This window comes from Panthera onca, chromosome A3 (genome assembly GCF_046562875.1).
Source record: "Panthera onca isolate mPanOnc1 chromosome A3, mPanOnc1 haplotype 2, whole genome shotgun sequence".
NCBI classification, from domain to species: domain Eukaryota; kingdom Metazoa; phylum Chordata; class Mammalia; order Carnivora; family Felidae; genus Panthera; species Panthera onca.
The window spans coordinates 7,960,900-7,981,625 of NC_138341.1; the positions used below are offsets into that span (position 1 = coordinate 7,960,900).

The 20,726-nt window shown below is 49.2% G+C and overlaps 1 protein-coding gene across 7 annotated transcripts in view; it reads left to right on the forward strand.

The window, feature by feature from the left end:
- Window positions 1–20,726, forward strand: part of ATP6V1C2 (ATPase H+ transporting V1 subunit C2) — a 52,909-nt gene that overhangs the window by 8,511 nt on the left and 23,672 nt on the right. For 4 of the 7 annotated variants that reach the window (XM_060648496.2, XM_060648512.2, XM_060648521.2 and 1 more), the window contains exons 4-5: window positions 19,122–19,207; window positions 20,104–20,133. In XM_060648496.2, coding sequence (XP_060504479.1) covers window positions 19,122–19,207; window positions 20,104–20,133 — 116 coding nt within the window. The remainder of the gene's footprint in view (window positions 1–19,121; window positions 19,208–20,103; window positions 20,134–20,726) is intronic. The other 3 variants (XM_060648506.2, XM_060648530.2, XM_060648486.2) reach the window with 1 other exon arrangement.

A 20,726-nucleotide genomic window follows, 5' to 3' on the forward strand; every position in this document is an offset into this window, starting at 1 on the left:
GTTTCAGCTCAGGTCATAATCTCACGGTGTGCGAGTTCGAGCCCCGTGTCAGGCTCTGCGCTGACAGCTGCAAAGTCTACCTGGGATTCTGTCTGTCTGTCTCTCTCTCTTCTCTCTGCCCCTCCCCACTCATGCTTGCGCTCTCTCTCTCTCTCTCTCTCTCTCTCAAAATAAATAAACTTAGGGAAAAAAAACATTTTTTAAATAAAGAGAAGCAAAATATAAATTAAAAAATTACCCTGGCCGCATGACATTTCTTCAAGTCACTGGACAAATATCAACTGAACGCCTTTTAATGATCTGGACTCCTCTAGGTGTCACAGTCCTAACCGGATGTGTTCGCTGTTCAGCTCTTAATGACTGTTTCCGACCTCCCCCTCCTTGTAAACCCCCAGTAGTACCCACTCATGCTGCTCAGCTCCCCCAGACTCTCCTCCCCACCCCTGCTTTCAGACGTGCTGATCTACCCTGTCCTAATACAACCAGGCACACCCCTGCATCACAGCACTTAACCACAGCGTGCTGTAAGGTCCCTGAGGCTGGTCACTGGTACACGTGCACCTGTAACGTTCTAGGCCCTCAAAACCAGCTGAATGAATGAATGGAAAAAAGAATCCTGAAATATTAGAGCTGCACGGAGACCCTGAGAGAGCTAATCTAACCCCTTCATGTTCCAGATGAGGCAACGTGCCCAGAAAGATGCTCTTAGAAAGAGCTTGGATGGGCTCAGGGCAGCAGAGAAGGAATAGAGCCTTGACCCAGATTCACCAGTCAATCATCATGATGTTTTTAAATACAACATTTAAAAATGTCTTACTCATTGACATTTCACAAAGTATTATACTTACACATTTAAAAAAATGAGGGGGCGCCTGGGTGGCTCAGTCGGTTAAGCATCCAACTTCCGCTCAGGTCGTGATCTCATGGTTTATGGGTTCGAGCCCCGCATCGGGCTCTGTGCTGGCAGCTCAGAACCTGGAGCCTGCTTCGGATTCTGTGTCTCCTTCTCTCTCTGCCCCTCCCTCGCTCATTCTCTTTCTCTCTCTCAAAAATAAATATTAATTTTTTTTTTTAAATCGAACGATATAGAAAGGTACAAAAAGAAAATTCCAGTTTACCCCTGTCCCTCTCCCCAGAGGCAATCATTATGAGGATTTTGTATGATTCCTTCCTTGGTAAAACAAAACAAAAAATACACATACGTTCATGCTCTAGCCCTAATATTTGTAAACTTTGAAGACCTTATTTTGAGGTATCTATTAAGTACAGGTTTTTAAACTTAGATATGTCTCAAGCATTTAGGACAGAACCTATCACATGGTTAGTGCAACAATCCTACTGATAATTTATTTAAGATTATGCTGAGGGGCACCTGGGTGGCTTAGTTGGTGAAGCGTCTGACTTCGGCTCAGGTCATGATCTCGCGGTCCATGGGTTCGAGCCCCGCGTTGAGCTCTGTGCTGACAGCTCAGAGCCTGGAGCCTACTTTGGATTCTGTGTCTCCCTCTCTCTCTCTGCCCCCCACCCCCGCTTGTGCTCTGTTTCTCTCTCTCTCAAAAATAAATATTAAAAAAAAATTTTTTTAATGATACAAAAAGAGATTACACTGAAATTATGGGAGATTAACATTCTTATCATTTTGTGTACTTCTATGAACACAGTACATCTTTCAATTGACTGAACTCCTTTTCTTTCGTCCTCTGGTAGAGAACTTTCATGTTTCATTCAGTAAAATTCCTGCACAGTATATCATTGATTACTTTCCTCCAAATTTTGTTTTTTATTTAGTTCCTATTAGAAATGAAATCTTTTCTCTAAATGTTTACGATTTATAAATTGGGATTTTCCTGTATTAATTTTATGGCCCACAAATGCCCTGAACTTCCTTATTGGAAGCTAAGGTAAGGTGTAAAGGAGTCTAGCTCCAGAATCCTCAATTAAAAAAAAGTTTTTTTTTAATGTTATTTATTTTTGAGAGAGAGACAGAAAGACAGAGAACGAGTGGGGGAGGGGCAGAGAGAGAGGGAGACACAGAATCCAAAGCAGGCTCCAGGCTCAGCACAGCGTCTGACGCGGGGCTCGAACCCACGAACTGCGAGATCATGACCTGAGCTGAAGTTGGACGCTTAACCGACTGAGCCACCCAGGAGGCCCCAGAATCCCCCATTTTTTTTTTTTTTAAAGTTTACTTTATTTTTGAGAGAGGGAGAGACAGGCAGAGAGAGAGAGAGAGGCAGAGAGAGAGAATCCCAAGCCGGCTCCACGCTGTCAGTGAGGAGCCCAACACGAGGCTCGAACTCACGACCCTGGGATCATGACCTAAGCTGAAATGAAGAATCGGGCGCTCAATTGATGGTGCTCCCAGAGTCCTCATTTTTAACACAAAATTAAGATTGGTCTGTTGTGTGACAGCACAGAATCACAAAGCCACATTAGTGTCGGAATGATGATGGCTCCGTAAAAAGAATTCAGAAGAGTTCTCTGTTCTCCGTCCTCACTACACTGTACACATGGGGCCTTGAGCTCTTGAGAGGTGGCTAGTTTGGAATGAGATGGGTAAAGTATAAAACATCAGATTTCAAAGACTTAGTACCAAAAAAAAAAAAAAAGGAAAATCTCAATAAAAATTTTATGCTGGTTACCTGTTGAAACAACCATGTTTGGGATAGCGGGTTCCATAAAATATATTATTAAAATTAGTTTCACTGTTATTTTTTTAACACGGCTACTAGAAAATTTAAAAAATTTTTTTTTCAACGTTTTTTATTTATTTTTGGGACAGAGAGAGACAGAGCATGAACGGGGGAGGGGCAGAGAGAGAGGGAGACACAGAATTGGAAACAGGCTCCAGGCTCCGAGCAGTCAGCCCAGAGCCCGACGCGGGGCTCGAACTCACGGACCGCGAGATCATGACCTGGCTGAAGTCGGACGCTTAACCGACTGCGCCACCCAGGCGCCCCATAGAAAATTTTAAATTACATATGTGGCTCCATTATATTTCTATTAGACAGCATTGGGCTAGAATTCTAGACAGTGCTTCTCAAACAGACAGGTGAATGCCCTGGGGATCTTGGGAAAATGCAGATTCTGACTCAGTGGGTCTGGGCTGAGCCTGGGATTCAGCATTTCTTGCTTTCTTGCTTTCTTGCTTTCTATGTTTATTTATTTTTCAGAGAGAGAGAGAGAGAGAGACAGAGTACAAGCAGAGGGGTGCAGAGAGAGGGAGACACAGACTCCTAAGCAGTCTCCAGGCTCTGAGCTGTCAGCACAGAGCCCAACACAGGGATCGAACTCACGAACCGTGAGATCATGACCCGAGCTGAAGTTGGATGCTTAACCGACTGAGCCGCCCAGGCGCCCCTGGGATTCAACGTTTCTTACAAGCTCTGCAGTCATACTGTGCTGCTGGGTTGCAGACCACGCTTGGCACGTCACTTCCAGACACTTAAATCAGTGGCTCTTAAACTGCCGGGTGCATCAGACTCATCTGGAAGGTTTGCTAAGAAATAGATTCCTGGGGGCGCCTGGGCGGCTCGGTCAGTTAAGCATTCGACTTCAGCTGTAGTCATGACCTCACGGTTTGTGGGTTCAAGCCCTGCATCGGGCTCTGGGCTGACGGCTCAGAGCCTGGAGCCTGCTTCGGGTTCTGTGTCTCCCTCTCTCTCTGCCCCTCCCCCACTTGCAGTCTGCCTCTCTCTCTGTCAGAAATAAACATTAAAAAGAAAGGAAGGAAGGAAGGAAGGAAAGAAGGAAGGAAGGAAGGAAGGAAGGAAGGAAGGAAGGAAGAAAGAAATAGATTACTGACTCCTCCAGAATTTCTGAGTCAGTAGGTCTGGGTGGGGCCCGAAAATCTGCATTTTCAGTGTGAAGTCAGTGCTGTTTCCATCTTCGGACATTCGAAGGGCTCTTGTGACCTCCTATCTTGCTGCTTTTTCTGAGCGTTCCGCGGTTGCCTGGTTCTCTTGTTCTCATTGTATCGAGAGCACTGGGCTGAGCCTGGGATTCAGGCTCAACATACGTGTGTGTAGAAACGACAGTCATCAATGATTTTCATACCTGCTGTGTCCACGTGTTCATACAGGGCGCGGTTTGCCGTTCTTGCCGGATGCCAAAAAGCTCTGACACTGGGGCCTCCGCCGAGGGCTGCACTTGATGTCCTGTGTGCCTCTGTTTGTGTTGTTTTCGGTCTTGAGTTCTCCACCACCCTGTTCTGGCAGGTGCCGTTCACGGATCGCTCGCTGGGTGCCAGGCACCGTATCGGGCACTGCTCAGTTCTCTATTTCTTATGAAATCTTCGCCACAGCCCTGCGGACGGCGTGACTATCCTCCCGTTATAGACGAGAATATTGACGCGCACGGAGTGGAGTTGTGTGTGCAACGTCACGTGGCTGATGAGTGTCAGGCCTGAGCCCCGTGCACCTGCTTCTCTGCCTGCCCCAGCCAGAGGCTTTGGCACATGGCTCGGTTAGCTTCCCCCGTGCCTGCCCTGCCTTTATCCCTTCCTCGGGGGCCCTGCTGTGGCGATCTCTGCTTTGCCTGAGGTGGCCCAGTACCTGACAGTCCCCGCCCCCACCCCCCAGCTCCTGGGAGCTCTCACCAAACCAGAAGTCCCGCCAGCAGGGAAGGAAGGAATGCCGGCTGGCCGCTTTGTGTGCAGCAGGCCTGGGGTCAGGGTCAGCCTGAGGCAACATTGTGAAATCCACAAAATAATCCTTTGGAGGCTAATTCTAGTGGAAGACGCTTACTTGCATCTGGGATCTCTCCCGATCCTGGGACCCTAGGGCTCCACTGTCCTCCGGACCTCAGCCCAACCACGTTCACCCTGTGCTCTGAGTTGGCTCGTCACACCTTACGTGGATGGCAGCCACTTATACTCCCCTGATATTCAGGGGCTGGAGGGGCAAGTTAAAAACAATATTTTTTAACACTTACTCATTTTTGAGAGACAGAGAGCGCAAGGTGGGGTGGGGCGGAGAGAGAGGGAGACACAGAATCCGAAGCAGGCTCCAGGCTCCGCGCTGTCAGCACAGAGCCCGACGCGGGGCTCGAACTCCTGAACCTTGAGATCGTGACCTGAGCTGAAGCCGGACGCTCAACCGACTGAGCCACCCAGGGCCCCAACCCTGTTCAATCTTAACGCATTTCTAGGAAGTTGATCTCAAGACCAGGGACTCTAAATGGAGATTAGAAAGTTTATAATAAATTTTTTTTTTTTTTCTGAGCAGGTAATACATTCACATGCATCAAAGATAAAAACAATGAGAAGTCTCCCTTGCACTCTCCCCCCTGGGTGACCCCTTCCCTGGCCTCTGCTGAAGAAAGCCAGTTTTATGAGTTGCTTCAATACATTTTCAGTGCTTCCTAATGCAAACGCAAGAAAATTCCAGTATATATCTGTATTGTTTCCCTTTTTAAACACAAAGTAGTTCTCCACATGTGCTGGGGTGTATCTTGCTGATTTCTCACTTAGCATTATATGCTGGGAGATTTCTCCTGTTGGTCCATAAAGAGCTTTCTCTCTTTTTAAGCTAGCCAGCATTCCACATGGGGACGGTCCCATAGTTTATTGACCAGCCCCAAGGTGGGCACTGGCTTATTTACTCTGAAGGGGAAGGGGGCTCTTGGCAACGGTGCCTCGGGATATAATCTTGCACCTTTACCATTACTCTGCATGGGAGAGAGTGTGCATGTATCTGCAGGACGAATTCTCAGAGGCAGACTGCTGGGTCTGAGGGTCCTATGCTTTTGTAATTTTGACAGATGTTGCCAGATGTCTCTGGGTTGACCCTTTTGCCTTTCCACCCGCAATGAAGGACAGGCCGCATCTCCCTAACCCGTTCTCATAAAGCGTGTTGTCAAATGTTGGGTTTTTATGAACTTGACAGCTCAGTAACGCTGCCTGGGTATAGTTGCTTTTTTTTTTTTTTTTTTTAATGGCTCTATGTAGACAAAAGATAAGCCATAGATAGCAAGTTTTCAAAGTGGACAATTTGATGAGTTTTGAGACACACACATCTGTGAAGCCACCGCCACAGTCAAGATAATGAACATATCCTTCCCCCGCAAAGTTTCTTTGTGCCTCTCTGTGATCAGTTTCCTTCTCAGCAGTTTGAACGCTGATACGCTTTCTGTCCCTATAAGACTGTTGGCGTCTTGTAGAACATTTGTATGAAAAGAATGAGATGGTGTGTACTCTTCTTTTTTTGGTCTGGGTTTTCCATGCCACATCATTATTTGAGATTTATCCATGTTGTCGTGTGTCTATTAACAGTCATTTTTTAACTGCTGAGTAATATTCTATTTTATGGGTAAGCCCCAATTTCTTTATCCATTTACCTGGTGGGGGACACTTAGATGCCTTCCAGTTTGGGACTATTAAAAAGAAAGCTGTCATGAACATTCATGTAAAATCTTTGCGTTGGCGTATGTTTTTAATTTCTCTTAGGTAAATACCTACCCGTTGAGGCAGCTGGGGTCCTGGGTACACAGAGTGTGGGTACACACATCCCCTTTGACCCTCAAACCTTTGGATTGCTTCCTGGCCCTATGGGATGGATGTGGCTTGGAGGAAGGTCACCTGGGGACCTTCTAAAGCCTGGGGTCCCCTGTGGTCCCAGGACATGGCCCCCTTGTCATGGGCTAGGCTTACTATTTCAGTTGCATTGAGTACTTAGAATTTTGTGGACATGGGGAATACTAAGTTGCTGTTGTTTAAGGAAATGGCCATTCTTTGAAAAGATCACATTCTGGGAGAAGAGGTAGATGACTGTAGAGATCATTTCAATCCCGTGTGACACGTGGACAAAGCAAAAATGGGGGAGGACCATGATGGCTCTGAGGAGCACCGGTCCAACATCCTGCTTCACATCTTAAGGCGAATGCCAGCATTTGCTGGGCATCTGTGCGTTTTCCAGGAACCACTGTATTTTCCTTGGAGCTGGTAGTCGTCCAATTCGTAATTTTTCAGAGCTCTCTTTGTTTTGACGGAGCACCCAGATGAGGAAACCAACACTTCTGACGGTATGATAACTGCTATGGTGGAGGGCAGTTTCTAGGGAGCCCCATGGGGGCAGCAACTATGGTCACTTTGTTCACTAGCACTCCCGCATAATATTGCCTGGGACATAATGGACCGTGTGTTTCTATTGAGGGCAAGAAGCAGCATGTACTGGGTGGGGGCGTTATCCGATGCTCTCTTGTGTTTGTTAGGGGTGGAATTGCCACAAGGAGGGGCACTTGGGCTGTTGTCACAAAGGGTGAGCAGCATCCAGGTGGCTCAAGATATTCCGGGTGCCTGCAGAGGAGGCTGGCACGGGACAGGCAGTGGTGAGTGGGTGGGGAAGGAGAAGACCAGACAGGCAGGAGCATTCTTTGTAAACTCTGCTCAGAAGCTTGAACATCAATATTTGAACTTCTTGGAAAACCGCGGCCGTAGTTGAAATGGCCCAATGGCACGCTAAGCTGTATATTTTTAGAGATCCCTCTGGTTGCCGTTGACAGGATAGAACAGGGGGGGTCCAGACTGAGCGAGGCAAGACAACCAGAGAGGAAGCCATTGAAGGAAAGTTGGAGAAGGATGACGTGGCCCGCCTCGGACAGTGACCCAGGACAGGGCTCAGGCAGGTTTGTGGGAACCATAAAATTATAGCGGTGATGGAAAAGGAAGGAGCAGAGCCAAGGAGCTTAGGAGAAGGTGGTGACATCCAGCCTAAAGGGCCAAATCCGTCCTTGACATTCTCCTCCAGACTGGGTCTTCACCCTCAAAGCCAAGAGAAAGGCTGGGGCGTGTTCTGAAAAATTAAGATATAATTCACACACCGGAATATTCACCCCTTCGATGTGCGCTAGTCATTGGTCTCTGGTGTATTTCCAAAGTAATGCAGCCGTCACCACCATCTGGTTGCAGAACCTTCTCATCATCTCAGAAGGAAGCCCTGTGCCTATTCGCCACCACCCCCTCCCTCCTCCATCCCCCCAAACCACTTGCTGTATGGATTTGCCTGTTTGGGGCATTTCATGCAAATAGAAAGCCTGGGTGTTTTCAGATAAACCAAGAGAAGTAACACCTTCCCTGCCGATTTACCATGAAATGTGTGTTGACGGGCCCTAGAAGGTGATTGACCATGAGGGGAGTCCCGTCGTCGTCAGAGTGGCTGGGAGGCCCCCACTCTGTGGCCTTGAGAAAATGTTTGCCTGAACATTTGCAAACAATGTTTGCTTTCTTTTCATTAAAAAAAAAAAAAATTATCGTAGTGCAAAGAGACAAGGAATTTAAATGAGAAGAGGGTTTGTTTGTTTGGTTTTTAACATTTATTTATTATTGAGAGACAGAGAGAGACAGAGCGTGAGCAGGGGAGGGGCAGAGAGAGGGGAGACACGGAATCCGAAGCAGGCTCCAGGCTCTGAGCGGTCAGCACAGAGCCTGATGTGGGGCTTGAACCCATGAACTGTGAGATCACAACCTGAGCCGAAGTCGGACGCTTAACCGACTGAGCCACCCAGGCGCCCCCAAGAAGAGGTTTTATGAAAGAACATTGTTATTAAATCCACTTTCTGGGGCGCCTGGGTGGCTCAGTCGGTTAAGCGTCCGACTTCAGCTCGGGTCACGATCTCGCGGTCCGTGAGTTTGAGCCCCGCGTCGGGCTCTGGGCTGCTGGCTCAGAGCCTGGAGCCTGCTTCCGATTCTGTGTCTCCCTCTCTCTCTGCCCCTCCCCCGTTCATGCTCTGTCTCTCTCTCTGTCTCAAAAATAAATAAAACGTTTAAAAAAAAAAAAATTTAAATCCACTTTCTTAGTGTAAACCTGAGGTCTTATTTTTACCCCGGTCGGCTACCTCCGGGCCGTGTGACCTCAAATAAGTCCCCATCTCTCCTGGGTCTCTGAAGGCCCTTCCATCCGGGGCCCCACACGATGGTAAACTAACCATTTAGTTACCATTGTGGGCAGACCATATTCTCGTCACCCTACCTAGGCGTGACTCTATTGTCAAGGATTTTTAATGGAGGGACGGCTTCTTTAAGTTTTTCTTTTTCGTGGTAGTAAAACACTTACTTCATTCTATTCTCATAACACCCTGATTAACATCATCACGTACATCTTCAGCCACATTTTTGGCTGCCTCCTACAGCGGCATTTCCAAAAGTGGAATTACCGGGTCAAAGGATGTAGGCATATTTAAAGCGGTTTGTACATATGGCTAAATTGTTCTCCAATGAGATTGCCAGGAAGTCCTGTTTCATCATACCCTTGTTAGTTTACTGCCTCGAAACAGTCCTGTCGTTTACCTGGCGAAATGAAAATGAGGTGTGATTGTTTTAATGCGTATTTCTCGGTAACCCGCGAGAGGAAGCATATTTTCAGGTGCGCGTCAGCCACTGGGTTTTGTGATTTGCGGGCTCTGGCCTTTGTGCCTTCGTCCTCTGGGGCGGGCCGCAGGTTGGACCGCTCTGGGGCGGCTGTTCACACTGTGGGCGCTGGGCCCAGCCCCGTGGGGGTGGGACCCCTGCAGTTGGGCACGGTGCCTGGGCTGCTGGGTGGACTGACTTTCTGGAAAATGCTCCAGACCTTGAACAAATCCCAGTCTCTCTTCTAAGCCAGGCGCTTAGGGGACTGCCTGGTTACCCCTCAAAGGCTGTGGGACCCCGGAGCATTTCAGTAACCCTTCAGAACAAGGGGCCTTCCTTGGCCATGGCCTCTTAGGGAGCAAATTTTCTCTGAGGGTAGACTGGTTTTTGAAGAGAACCAAGGATCATCAACGACCGTGTGGGTAAATCCAGCTGCGTAATGCCAACTTGGCCAAAGCAAATTCTATTTGGAACGATGGCGAATCTTGCTGAATGGCTTTACAAACGGTGCGCAGAGGGGATCCCTCTAAGGATGGAGAGTATTGGTCCCTTATTGCAACTCCCAGTTTCTAAGAAGCAAGGTCAGAATTCAAAGCATCGTATCTCTGTGGCCAGAGCCCTCCAGAGCCCCGAGTGGGAAACCTTCTCAGAGGCCTCATTGGATCTTTATATTTATTAAAAGAAAGTCACAGAATCACAGTCCAGTCACTTATTCCTGATCATTGCTGCAAGGCATGTTGATTTCATTGTCCTGTGGCCACCGAGGAGGAAGCAGAGACAAAGGAGCGGGGTGAGGTGCCCAGGGGCTCTGTGAGTCACCAGCTGTGCGGAAGCTTGTGGGCCTCACTTCTCAGGGCTTCTGTGTGGCTGCAAAGGGAGGCTGGACCTATCAGAGTCAGAGCCCCTCCCCCCCCCCCTCCTCCGCGGGGTGTGCTTGGGGTTTTGATTATCCAGAGAGGGACACATTAGCCGCTGGTGCGCTGAGAGCAGTTCTTGCCGTGGACAGAGGCTTGCAGTAGGGGCGGGGTAGGGGGGCGGTACTAGCTGATGTCAAGGCCACCAGCAGAGGGCCCTTGGGCAAGTGTCTTCGTCTCTCTGAACCTCAGTTTCCTGAGCTCACCATGGCCTCGCCTCCTCTGTCATTGGTTTATGGAAACATACATGTACACAAAGTGCCTGAGGCCCGAGGACAGCTCACTAGAGACAAGTTATTGCTACTCTTGCTTCAAAACCCTATGGAAACTCCCTCCGACCCTCCCAGTCACCTGTTGGCCCTCAACGCCCAGGCTTGGAGTAATTCTGAAAACCACACCAACCTCAGTCTGCTTTTGCCTGAATTATCCAGAAAACCCGGGGAAGGGGGGAAGGCCCTCTGTTCTGCTTCCCAGGGAAGCACTCAGGGCCTCGGAACCTGATAACCACACTCCGCAGCGAACTGGGCGGGTGAGACTCAGCCTGTCTTTCCACAAGGCCAGGGGTGGGGCAGGTGGGAGCCGACCTCCGGCCGAAGGGGGGCGCCATGATGAAAGCTGGGCCCACAGGGGCGCTCTGGAAGGAGGAAACACATGAAGCTTTGCTGTGCGTGGTTGCAGTGGGGCTACCCTTTAGGAAGATTGTCCTCTGTGCTTGGGTCCTGGGCCAGGGGCGTTCCGGTGAGTGGAGATTAGTCCTCTCCTGTGTGTCCGTTGTCCATCCAAGAAGGGTCTGGAAGGGCCCTGGGGCCCTTCATGACAGCCGGTCGGGTGAGCGTGGGATTTCGGGAGGAGGAGAGGAGGGAGACAGAGATCTCAGGGGTCTTTGTCCTACTGTGCTCTCAGCGCTTGAGTTATCCTGGGTCCCAAGGGCCGGAGGGAACAGCCCCCTTGGATCTCGGGGTCCGGAAATCAGCAGCGCTGAGAGGTGCCACACAGTGTTCTCAGAAAGAAAGAGCATTTTCATTGCACACCGGGCCCAGGCAGCCCTTCTTTCCCGACCTCTTCCCGCCCCTCCCCTGGGGTTCTAGCATCTGGATTCTGCCTGCCCAGCTCCTGAAGGGACCCCCCCCTCGCCCCGTCAGTTCCCTACCTGCCCTGCCTCACACCTGGGTGATGCCCCCACCTCCCCGTCCCCATCTTTCTCACTTTCTCCCCTTGGCTCCCCATTTGACTGGCAAGGTTAATTTGAAAGAAATCTTAACCAGCTGAGCCCAGGCAGCATGCCCTTGAGTTTAATACTTCATTTACTCATTGCTTTGTTCGTTTGCACTACCATAATTCTTGCTTTATTATTAATACATGGCTGGTAGTTTTAAAATCCGGATCCCACCTCTGCAGTTCTATTCCGTAAGGGAAACCATTTCAACAATACAGTGTCAATCTTTATGGACTTTTCCATGCATGATACAAGCGTGTAGTTTTATGGCTTTTGTTTTTGTTTTTACAAAAATGGGACCATACCTATAGGTATTATTTATTATTCTTTTCCCCTTAAAAAATGTTTTTTTTTAATGTTTATTTATTTTTGAGAGAGAGAGAGCAAGAGTGGGGAAGGGGCAGGGGGGAGGGTGGCAGAGAGAGAGGGAGACACAGAATCCGAAGCGGGCTCCAGGCTCTGAACTGTCAGCACAGAGACCAATGTGGGGCTCAAACCCACAAACCGCGAGATCATGACCTGAACCGAAGTCAGATGCTTAACTGACTGAACCACCCAGGTGCCCCTATTTTTTTTCCCCTTATACCCAAAGATGTACAACCTTTCATGGCAATCCATAAAAGACCTTCCTCCTTCCTTTTTTTTTTTTTTTTAATGTTTTTTTTGAAAGAGAGAGCATGAGTGGAGGAGGGGCAGAGAGAGAGGGAGACACAGAATCTGAAGCAGGCTCCAGGCTCTGAGCTGTCAGCACAGAGCCCAACGTGGGGCTCGAACTCACGAACCACGAGATCATGACCTGAGTCGAAGTTGGATGCTCAACCGACTGAGCCACCCAGGCACCCCGCTTCCTCCTTCCTTTTTAGAGACTTCTTGGTGATCCATTTTTATCACCTGGGTCCCTTGCTGGTACCATAGAGATGTCTTTTGCATCTCTGTGTAGATGGTTTTGTGCACAGGAGCAAGATTATCAGAAGAACCAATTCCCGGAAGTGAAATTGCTGGGCAAAAGTATCTTATGTGTTAAAAACTTTTGATGGCTGTTCTGAAAGTACTCTGTAACTAGGCTGTACCGATTAACACCTTGTATCCACAGGGCATTGGTATTCCTGTTTCCCAGAGTACTTGCCAGTGCTGAAATCATAAATCCTTTCAATATGCCACTATGATAAGTGAAAAATATTTCACAGCGAGTGAGGTTGAGCTTTTATTCTAAATGTTTTTGAGCCATTTTTTGTTCCCTCCATGCCATTAGTGCTGATTAGTGATATTTTGAGTTAATTTTTATATATGGTGTGAGGTAAGGGTCCAAGTCTTTGTCCTGTTTTGAGTTAATTTTTATATATGGTGTGAGGTAGGGGTCCAAGTCTTTGTTCTGTTTTGAGTTAATTTGTATATATGGTGTGAGATAGGGCTCCAACTTCAGTCTTTTATGTGTGGATCTCCAGCTTCCCCAGCACTCTGTGTTGAAACAGCTGTCCTTTCCCCCATTGAATGGTGTTGACGTCTTTGTCAAAAATCATTTGAGGATGTATCTGAGGGTTTATTTCTGGGGTCTCTGTTGTATTCCATTGGTCTGTTTGTCTGTCTTTATGCCAGTACCACACTGTTTTCACTACTGTAGGTTTGTAGTGAGTTTTGTAATCAGGAAGTATAAGTCCTTCAGCTTTGTTCTTATTTTTTCAAATGGTCTCCCACCCCTTTCTCTCTCTCCTTCTTTTGGGACTCCCACAATGCATATATTGGCTGCTGGATGGGGCCCACAGGTTCCTTAACCTCTGTTTACTTTTCTTCAATCTTTGGTCTTTCTATTCCTCAGACTTGATACTCTCTGTATCCTGTCTTCTCGTTTGATGAGTCTTTCTGCTTGAATCTGCCTGGGAGTCCCTCTAGTGGATTTTTCATTTCAGGTACTGTATTTTTCAGCTCTAGAATTTTTTTTTTTTTTTTTTTTTGGTGCTTTTCTTTGTTATTTTGGATTTTCTGTCTCTTTATGGATATTTCTGTTTTGCTCATAGCTTGCTTCCTTAAGGTTCATCTCATCATCTTTTAGTTCTTTGAGCATCTTTGAAACAGTTGCTTTAAAGTCGTTGTCTGGTAGATCTGCCATCATGTTACATTCCTTCATTTCTTTCCTCTGAATGAGCAGTACTTTCCTGCTTCTTTGAATGCCCTGTGATTTTTTTTCTTGAACACTGGACATTTGAGTCTAATGATGTGGTAACTCTGGAAATCATATCCTCCTCCCTCCCTGGATTTGCTGTTTTTTGTTATTAGTTTTGCTTATGTTTATTTAAAGTTTTTTTTTTTTTTTAACATTTATTCATTTTTTGAGAGACAGAGAGAGACAGTGTGAGCGGGGGAAAGACAGAGACAGAGGGAGACACAGAACCCAAAGCAGGCTCCGGGCTCTGAGCTGTCAGCACAGAGCCCGACGCAGGGCTCGAACTCACGAACCGTGAGATCGTGCCCTGAGCCGAAGTCGGACGCTTAACCAACTGAGCCACCCAGGCGCCCTGCTTGTGTTTATTTTAAATTGTTGTCTTTGTGCCAAGGATCAGCCTGACGTGTAAAGATACAGTCGCCACAGGTGTCTTCTGAGCCCTTCCCTGGATTTGAACACTCATTTTCTAATGTTTCCCATGTACACGGTTGTTTTTGAATGTCCTAGTCTTCGTGTCTGACTGCCACATGAGAAAAAGGAAAATGAAGGGAAGAGAAGCTCTTTAAACCCCTTGGAGGTCTCTGTAGCTGAAGGGGGAGGAGCTTGCACAGTGCAGGGAGGTACAACAACAGTGATCACCCCCTGTTTGTACCTGTGTGATCACAAGCAGCGATCGGAGCACAGATCCTCAGTGTCTTGAGGACAGGGTCGCTTATGGCCACCCTGGCTCCCATAGACTGTGAACAAGTCATTCCAGGAACACACAGGTGCCTGCCATGCGGCTGGGGGATGGGAAGGGGGTCGCTGCCACTGTGCTGAGAGCGGAAACTGATGAGCAAGTTAACCACGATTTAAGGTCTCGGCCTTCCGTAGACTCCAGACTCCCAAATGGTTACATCACAGAGACAGACACCGAGGTACCCAACACCCCAATCAAGATGACACGGTGTTTGCAGTTTGCTTTTTTTTTTTTTTTTTTAAATGTTTATTTGTTATTGAGAGACAGAGACAGAGCACGAGCACGGGAGGCACAGGGAGAGAGGAGGAGACACAGAATCCGAAGCAGGATCCGGGTTCTGAACTGTCAGCACAGGCCCCGACGTGGGGCCTGAACTCACAAACCGTGAGATCGTGACCTGAGCCAAAGTCCAACACTTAACCGGCTCAGCCACACAGGCGCCCCAGCAGTTTGCTTTTTTGATTAAAAACACGATCTGTACATCTTCCCTTTTGGATCAGTGCACATTTTTGTCAGGTCCTCTGGAGGAGAGCTCCAGAGCGTGGTATAAGCTGGCAATGAGGAGCATGGACTCTGGAGTCGTGTAGATTTGGGATCGGTTTCTGCGTGGACACCTGTCACCCTGTGTAGGGCCCCTTTCAGCCACGTAAGTCTTCACGTCTTCACCTTCGAAGTGAGGATGTTACCTGACTCAAAGCACTGTCTCGGCAGCTGAGTTCCTGAGATCCTTAAGAGCTCTTACAAGTCGGTTTTCTTTTTTTTTTAAAAAGGGGAACAAGGCAGCAGAAAAACCGGCAAAGGGCTTGGGTGGGCCGGCCACAGAAGAAACCAGGCCGTCTGTAGAGTCCGTGAACCTCTGCAAAGACGGCCAGCCTCACTCACGATCAAAGAGACGCACGTCACGGCAACCATGAGATAAAAATTTTCAGCTATCAGATTGGCAGAGATTGAACGCTCATGATGCCTAACGTTGGCGAAGGTTCAGGGAAGCGGGCACTCTTGTCCGTCGCTGGTGGGAGCGTAGACTGCCTCTGTCTGTCCGGAGAGTGGCTTGGCCCGTTTGTTAAAATTGTAAACGTCCGTACCCTTTATGACAGGAGTTCTTCTGTAACAACTTATTCCGCCTACACAAGCGTGCGAGACGTGTGTGGCGTGGCGACATGCGATCACAGGGAACCGACCCCCGTGTCCAGGAGAAGTAGTTGTGATACAGTCACGCAGCGAAATGCCACGCAAGAGACATCAGGAACGGGAAGCTCTGGTCCTGAAAACGTGTTCGCAGTGGACTGGAGCGTCGCCAAAGGGAGACATCACGCAGACTCTCAGGCTCCTTCCAAGAAGACAAGCGCTCTGATTCCGTAATGCCACGGTTTCCCGGTGACTGTAGTTAATCGTCACTGCTAAGCCGGGGCCCTTTTTGTTATGTGCTGTGAGTGATCTTTCCAGCAGCTAGGCTTTACCGGACCACGTTATTCTGAGATGTTCCGTGGTCGTGTACCCGCCCGAGGGCAGGCGTGTGGCCATCCTGGTTATTGTTAAAAGCTTCACACAGGCTAGAATCGGGAGCAGGCAAAACGCCATCACCGAAATGGTGAGTGAGTTCTCTTTTTAGGTTGACCTGGAAGGAAGGGTGCGTGTTACTTAGGCGCTGAGGAGGGCTGGACCTCTTTTCATAGATTCGTGGACTCTACGAATGGCCTGTTTTTGTCTTCTGTGAATAGCGTGTTCATGCCCTTTGCTGGTTTTTGGGGTTTTTTTGTGGTTTTTTTTTTTTTGCTGGTCGGTTCCTCTTTTTAAAAAGAGTTCGTTTATTCACCCAACAAACATTTCCTGAGCAGCGGCATTGTGGTCGGGGTGACTGATAATTACTTCAAAGCATCACAGAGGAGCTGTTGACGGCATTAGGATAGAAGCTTCCAGGGAGCAGGGACTCTGTTTGGTCCATGGCGTTATGAAAGCGCTGGGCACACAGTTGCTTAATGTATGGAATTTGCCACATGAATGCGCAAACGGATGAATGAACGTGTCGAGCCAGTCTCTACAGATAACGGAAAGACACTCACATTAGGAGAATTTGAGGAGAGCCCATTGGTAAAGGGACAGACACTTGTGTGGGGGCTGTAGGTGACCCACAAGGGACGGTGTACGAAGCCAGGCAGATGGGGAGGCATTGTCACAGCCCTAGGCTGCAGGGGAAGGGAGGGGAGAGGTTTCTGACCCTGTCCCCTGCCCACCCTGATGTCCCCACGAGCCGGGGGGGGGGTGGGCAGAGAGCCCGGAGGCGGTCCACCAGGCTGCTTCGAACACAACTGGAGACGTTTGCCACAAACTCCCCGCGCCTGGAACATCACGTGCGTTGCATCAGACTCCACAAATAGCCCCGTGAGAGGCACAGCATCATCTCCACTTTATGGCCGAAGAAACAGATCCGTTGGGTAATGACGCATTGGCAAAAGAATTCTCATTAGTTATGATCAGTAAGAGGCGAGCTACGATTCTAGGAAATTCCCAACACGTTCGTAAAGACTTGAGCCCAGGATGGGTCTCGGGGACTGTAGAGACGGCCGCGTGACCGGGTGGCTGAGAGCCTGGGAGTCCTCAGCCGGACTGGGCGGGTGGGGCCGATTTACTTCTCTGGGCCTCATCTGTAAAATGGGATAATGCCCGTCTCTAGCGTGTTTGCGGGGATCGAAGGAGATAAGGATGAGAGAATGGGGTGCCCGGTAGACTCCACTAACTAGTCGGTGTTATGGACGGAAAACCTCAAGCCACATACACTGTAGAAGAGTTAAGGCTTCGGAAACCCACCGGAATGAAAGTGCGTGTTTCCTCTTGGGTGGAGGAAAACGGTCGTTCTTTTTTCTGATATTTTTTCCAATTTTGACCACGAATACATGTCACTCTGCTAGGAGACCAGCTTCCTCCCTCCCTCCCTCCCTCCCTCCCTCTCTTCTTTCCGCCCTCCCTCTCTTCATTTTATCCGGGGCCTCTCGGTGCCCTTCTGACTCAGTTTCCTGTGTTGGTCCCCAGCCCCCTGGCCTCATGCTCTGAGCGGCCAACACGGCCAGTGTCTGCAAGAGCAGAAGGGCCATGTTCCCCATCTGGAGTTCAGTGACCTGATCCATGCTGCCTGCAGGCGCGGCCTCCCTCATGGGAGCCAAGGGAAGGTGTGGGCGGGGGGCGGGGGCGGGGGGCGCCTAAGGCAGATATTTGGGTCTTCAGGGCTTTTAGACTTGGGTCCTAGTTTGGCTTGTTTTCTGATCCGACTCCTCACTGCTCAGCCTCTAGGAGCAGACACTTGCTCCTAGATACGCGGTGTCTGATTAATATGTTGTATTAATATGTTGTTGCATTCATATGTGTGATAATCCTGCAAAATGGGCCGTACTCCGCATCCTCCAGATAAAAGGACTGAGGCACAAAGAGATGGAATAAATGAGGTCGAAATCACACGTTTGGGGGTGCCTGGCTGGCTCAGCCGGAAGACCGTGTGACTCTTGATCTCAGGGTCATGGGTTTGAGCCCCACCTTGGGTGTGGAGATTACTAAAAAGAAAAAGGAAAAAAAAAAAAAAAAAACACCTACAAGGGGCACCTGGCTGGCTCCGTCGGTGGAGGATGCGACTCTTGATCTCAGGTCTGTGAGTTCGAGCCCCACGTTGGACATGAAGCCTACTTAAAAACTAAAAACAAAACAGGGGCCCCTGGGTGGCTTAGTCGGTTAAGCGTCTGGCTTCAGCTCAGGTCGTGATCTCACGGTTCGTGAGTTCGAGCCCCGCATTGGGCTCTCTGCTGTCCATGCAGAGCCCGCTTGGGATCCTCTGTCCCCTGCTCTCTGCCCCTCCCCCGCTTGCGCGCTCGCACTCTCTCAAAAATTAAATATTAAAAAAATTAAAACCAAAACAGAGAAACGAATGACACATTTGGTAATTGGCAGAGCCGTGGGAATTTGAGTCCTTCTGCCTTGAAATCCTGTACTTCCCTTTCTTTTCTCATACTTTGTTTTTGGTTGGAGGGAGGAGACCTTTTTTGTTTGGTTTTATTCTTTCCTGGATCCTTAAATGTTACATCAGTTTCAGGTATACAACAGTGATTTTGACAACCTTATGCTCTGCCAGCCCACCGTCCTTTCTCATACTTTCTGAATCCTTTGGGATCCTTGCTGGAGACTTAAACAGTTTTGATTTTCTCATTATAAAAGCAATCCTGAACTATACTCAGTATTAATTCAGTTATCATTACGATGATCCGAATTATCATTACGGATTAGGATCGGAAATACGCAAAGTTAGAAGAACGCTTTCACATGGTCACAGCCACGCTGTCTGCATAAATTAGGACCTTGGGGCTTTTTTCCACGGAAGATTATAATACATGCCTTGTTCTACACGTTAGGAGTTCTTTGTAAACCTTATTTCCAACGGATGCCTAATAATCCCTCCGTTGGATATACCATCATTTCCTCCAACAATCCCCCATTGTTGAATCTTCTCGTGGTTTCCGGTTCTCCACTGTCAGCAGCGGTGCTGGGGAAGGACATCTTTTTATTCAGAACGGTGTTTTGTTTTTTTTCTGGTTGTCCTATTTCCTTAAGCTACTTTCTCAGAAGTGGAAATACTGGTTCAAAGACTGTTCACATTTTAAGTGTCTGCCTGCATATTGCCCCACGGTTCCCCAGAGGGCGGCACCCAGCGTGAGAATTCGGAGGGCACGTTCCTGGTCTAATGGTCTCTTGTTCTTTTCCCGAAGCCTCATAAAGAGGATGGCCCAGAGCGTGGTAGAAGTTATGGAAGACTCCAAGGGGAAGGTTCCGGAGAACCTCCTGGCCAACGGAGGTAGGTCGCTGGAATGTCCTTAGCCGGGGCTCTCCCAGCCGCTTCTAGCCCATCGGTGGCCCTGGCCGTGCTGAAATGTTACGAGCCCCCGCGGAGCGTCTGAGTTGACACGTCGGACAGGGCCGTGCTCGCTGTTTTGAGCCCAGCAGCACGACTGGTTTGAAGAGATGCCCCTGGGCACGTCTGTGGTCCAGCGGCGGCCTTTCTAAAGCCCCAGAACCTGGCGTTTCTTACCCTGTAGAAATCGGAAGGGAGAACGGGGTCGGTGGGGGCTAACGGTTGTTTGGCCTACCCGCCACGTCTGTCAGTTTGTGCTCTTATCCGGCGTGGAAAATTCCATCCGTTTCCCCCACCCCTCCCACCCCTGCCCCACCCATTTATCCCTGTCGCCACACTGGAAAATGCCTTGAGGGGCTGAGGAAAGCCTCCAACTTCAGTCTTCATCGTGCCCAGTAGCTACTCGAGAGAGACCAAAACTGCTCTGTGTCCTGTGTTCGCGTTTTGAACGTCCGTCTCCCCTGTGGTCCAGTAGAGACCTTCGGATTCCGGAGACATTCAGGCCCCTGAATCGTGTACCGACTGAGTGCACTTACAATGTGCACGACAGAAACTCTGAGGCTTTGGGAACTTTAGAACTCGGTGCTGAAACTCCGTGGAGGTCGTTAAACGTGTGGCTGTATGTGTGCGCGGGTGCTGCGCGTGTTATTCTGTAGTTAACACTTCTGTCACTCGTTACACATCAGTTCGTGTTCACTGTCCCCTCTTGGGAACCCCATAAAAGGCCGTGTTGTTTGCTTGCTTAACTGGACAAATGGGAACGCTCGTACTCCCCAACCTGAACTTGGCTTCGTGCGTTAACGCAGTGGAATAACCGCCCTCCCCTCATTTCGTTGCAGGTTTGAAGGAAAAACTGAAATGTTTAAAGAGTAGGTTATGCGTTGTTTGCCGTGAGTGTGCCTGGTGTGATGCCCGCATGCCCCCGGGAAGGTGGATTCTCCCCTGGTCGTAGGGGTGCGGTGATGGGGTCACGGGGGATTTCTCGAGGAACACCCTGGCACCTTGGTCACCGTATCCGTACGACCCATCGCCGGTTGCGTTCCTCTTCCCTCCCTCTCGTGCCTGCCCTGCCTTCCCGCCCGAGCACTGCATGCCTCCAGGGGTGGGGAGTGCCCTGGCTCTCGAGTTCAAGGCGGACTTCTGCATCTTTCGCTTGGATGTCTGTCCTCAGTGTCCCCTCTCCTGCCCGCCCTTGGAAGCCGGTTGCTTGGTGGACCCTGGCGGCTCAAACGTCAGGCTTAGCTTTGCGTGGCCCTGAGGGGGTTCACTCGGCCGAGGACCCTTCTTCTCCTGAGCCTCCTGGGGGAGCCCCTGCACCCGAACGGGCCACTCCTGGCTTCAGCGTTAGAAAGAAGGAGCCCTTTGCTTTGGGTTTTCTCCAACTGGCTCAAACTGGTGGAATTAAGGCCAGCCAACCCATTCGGGATGAGCACAAATCTTTACCGATTGGCACTTCTCCAAA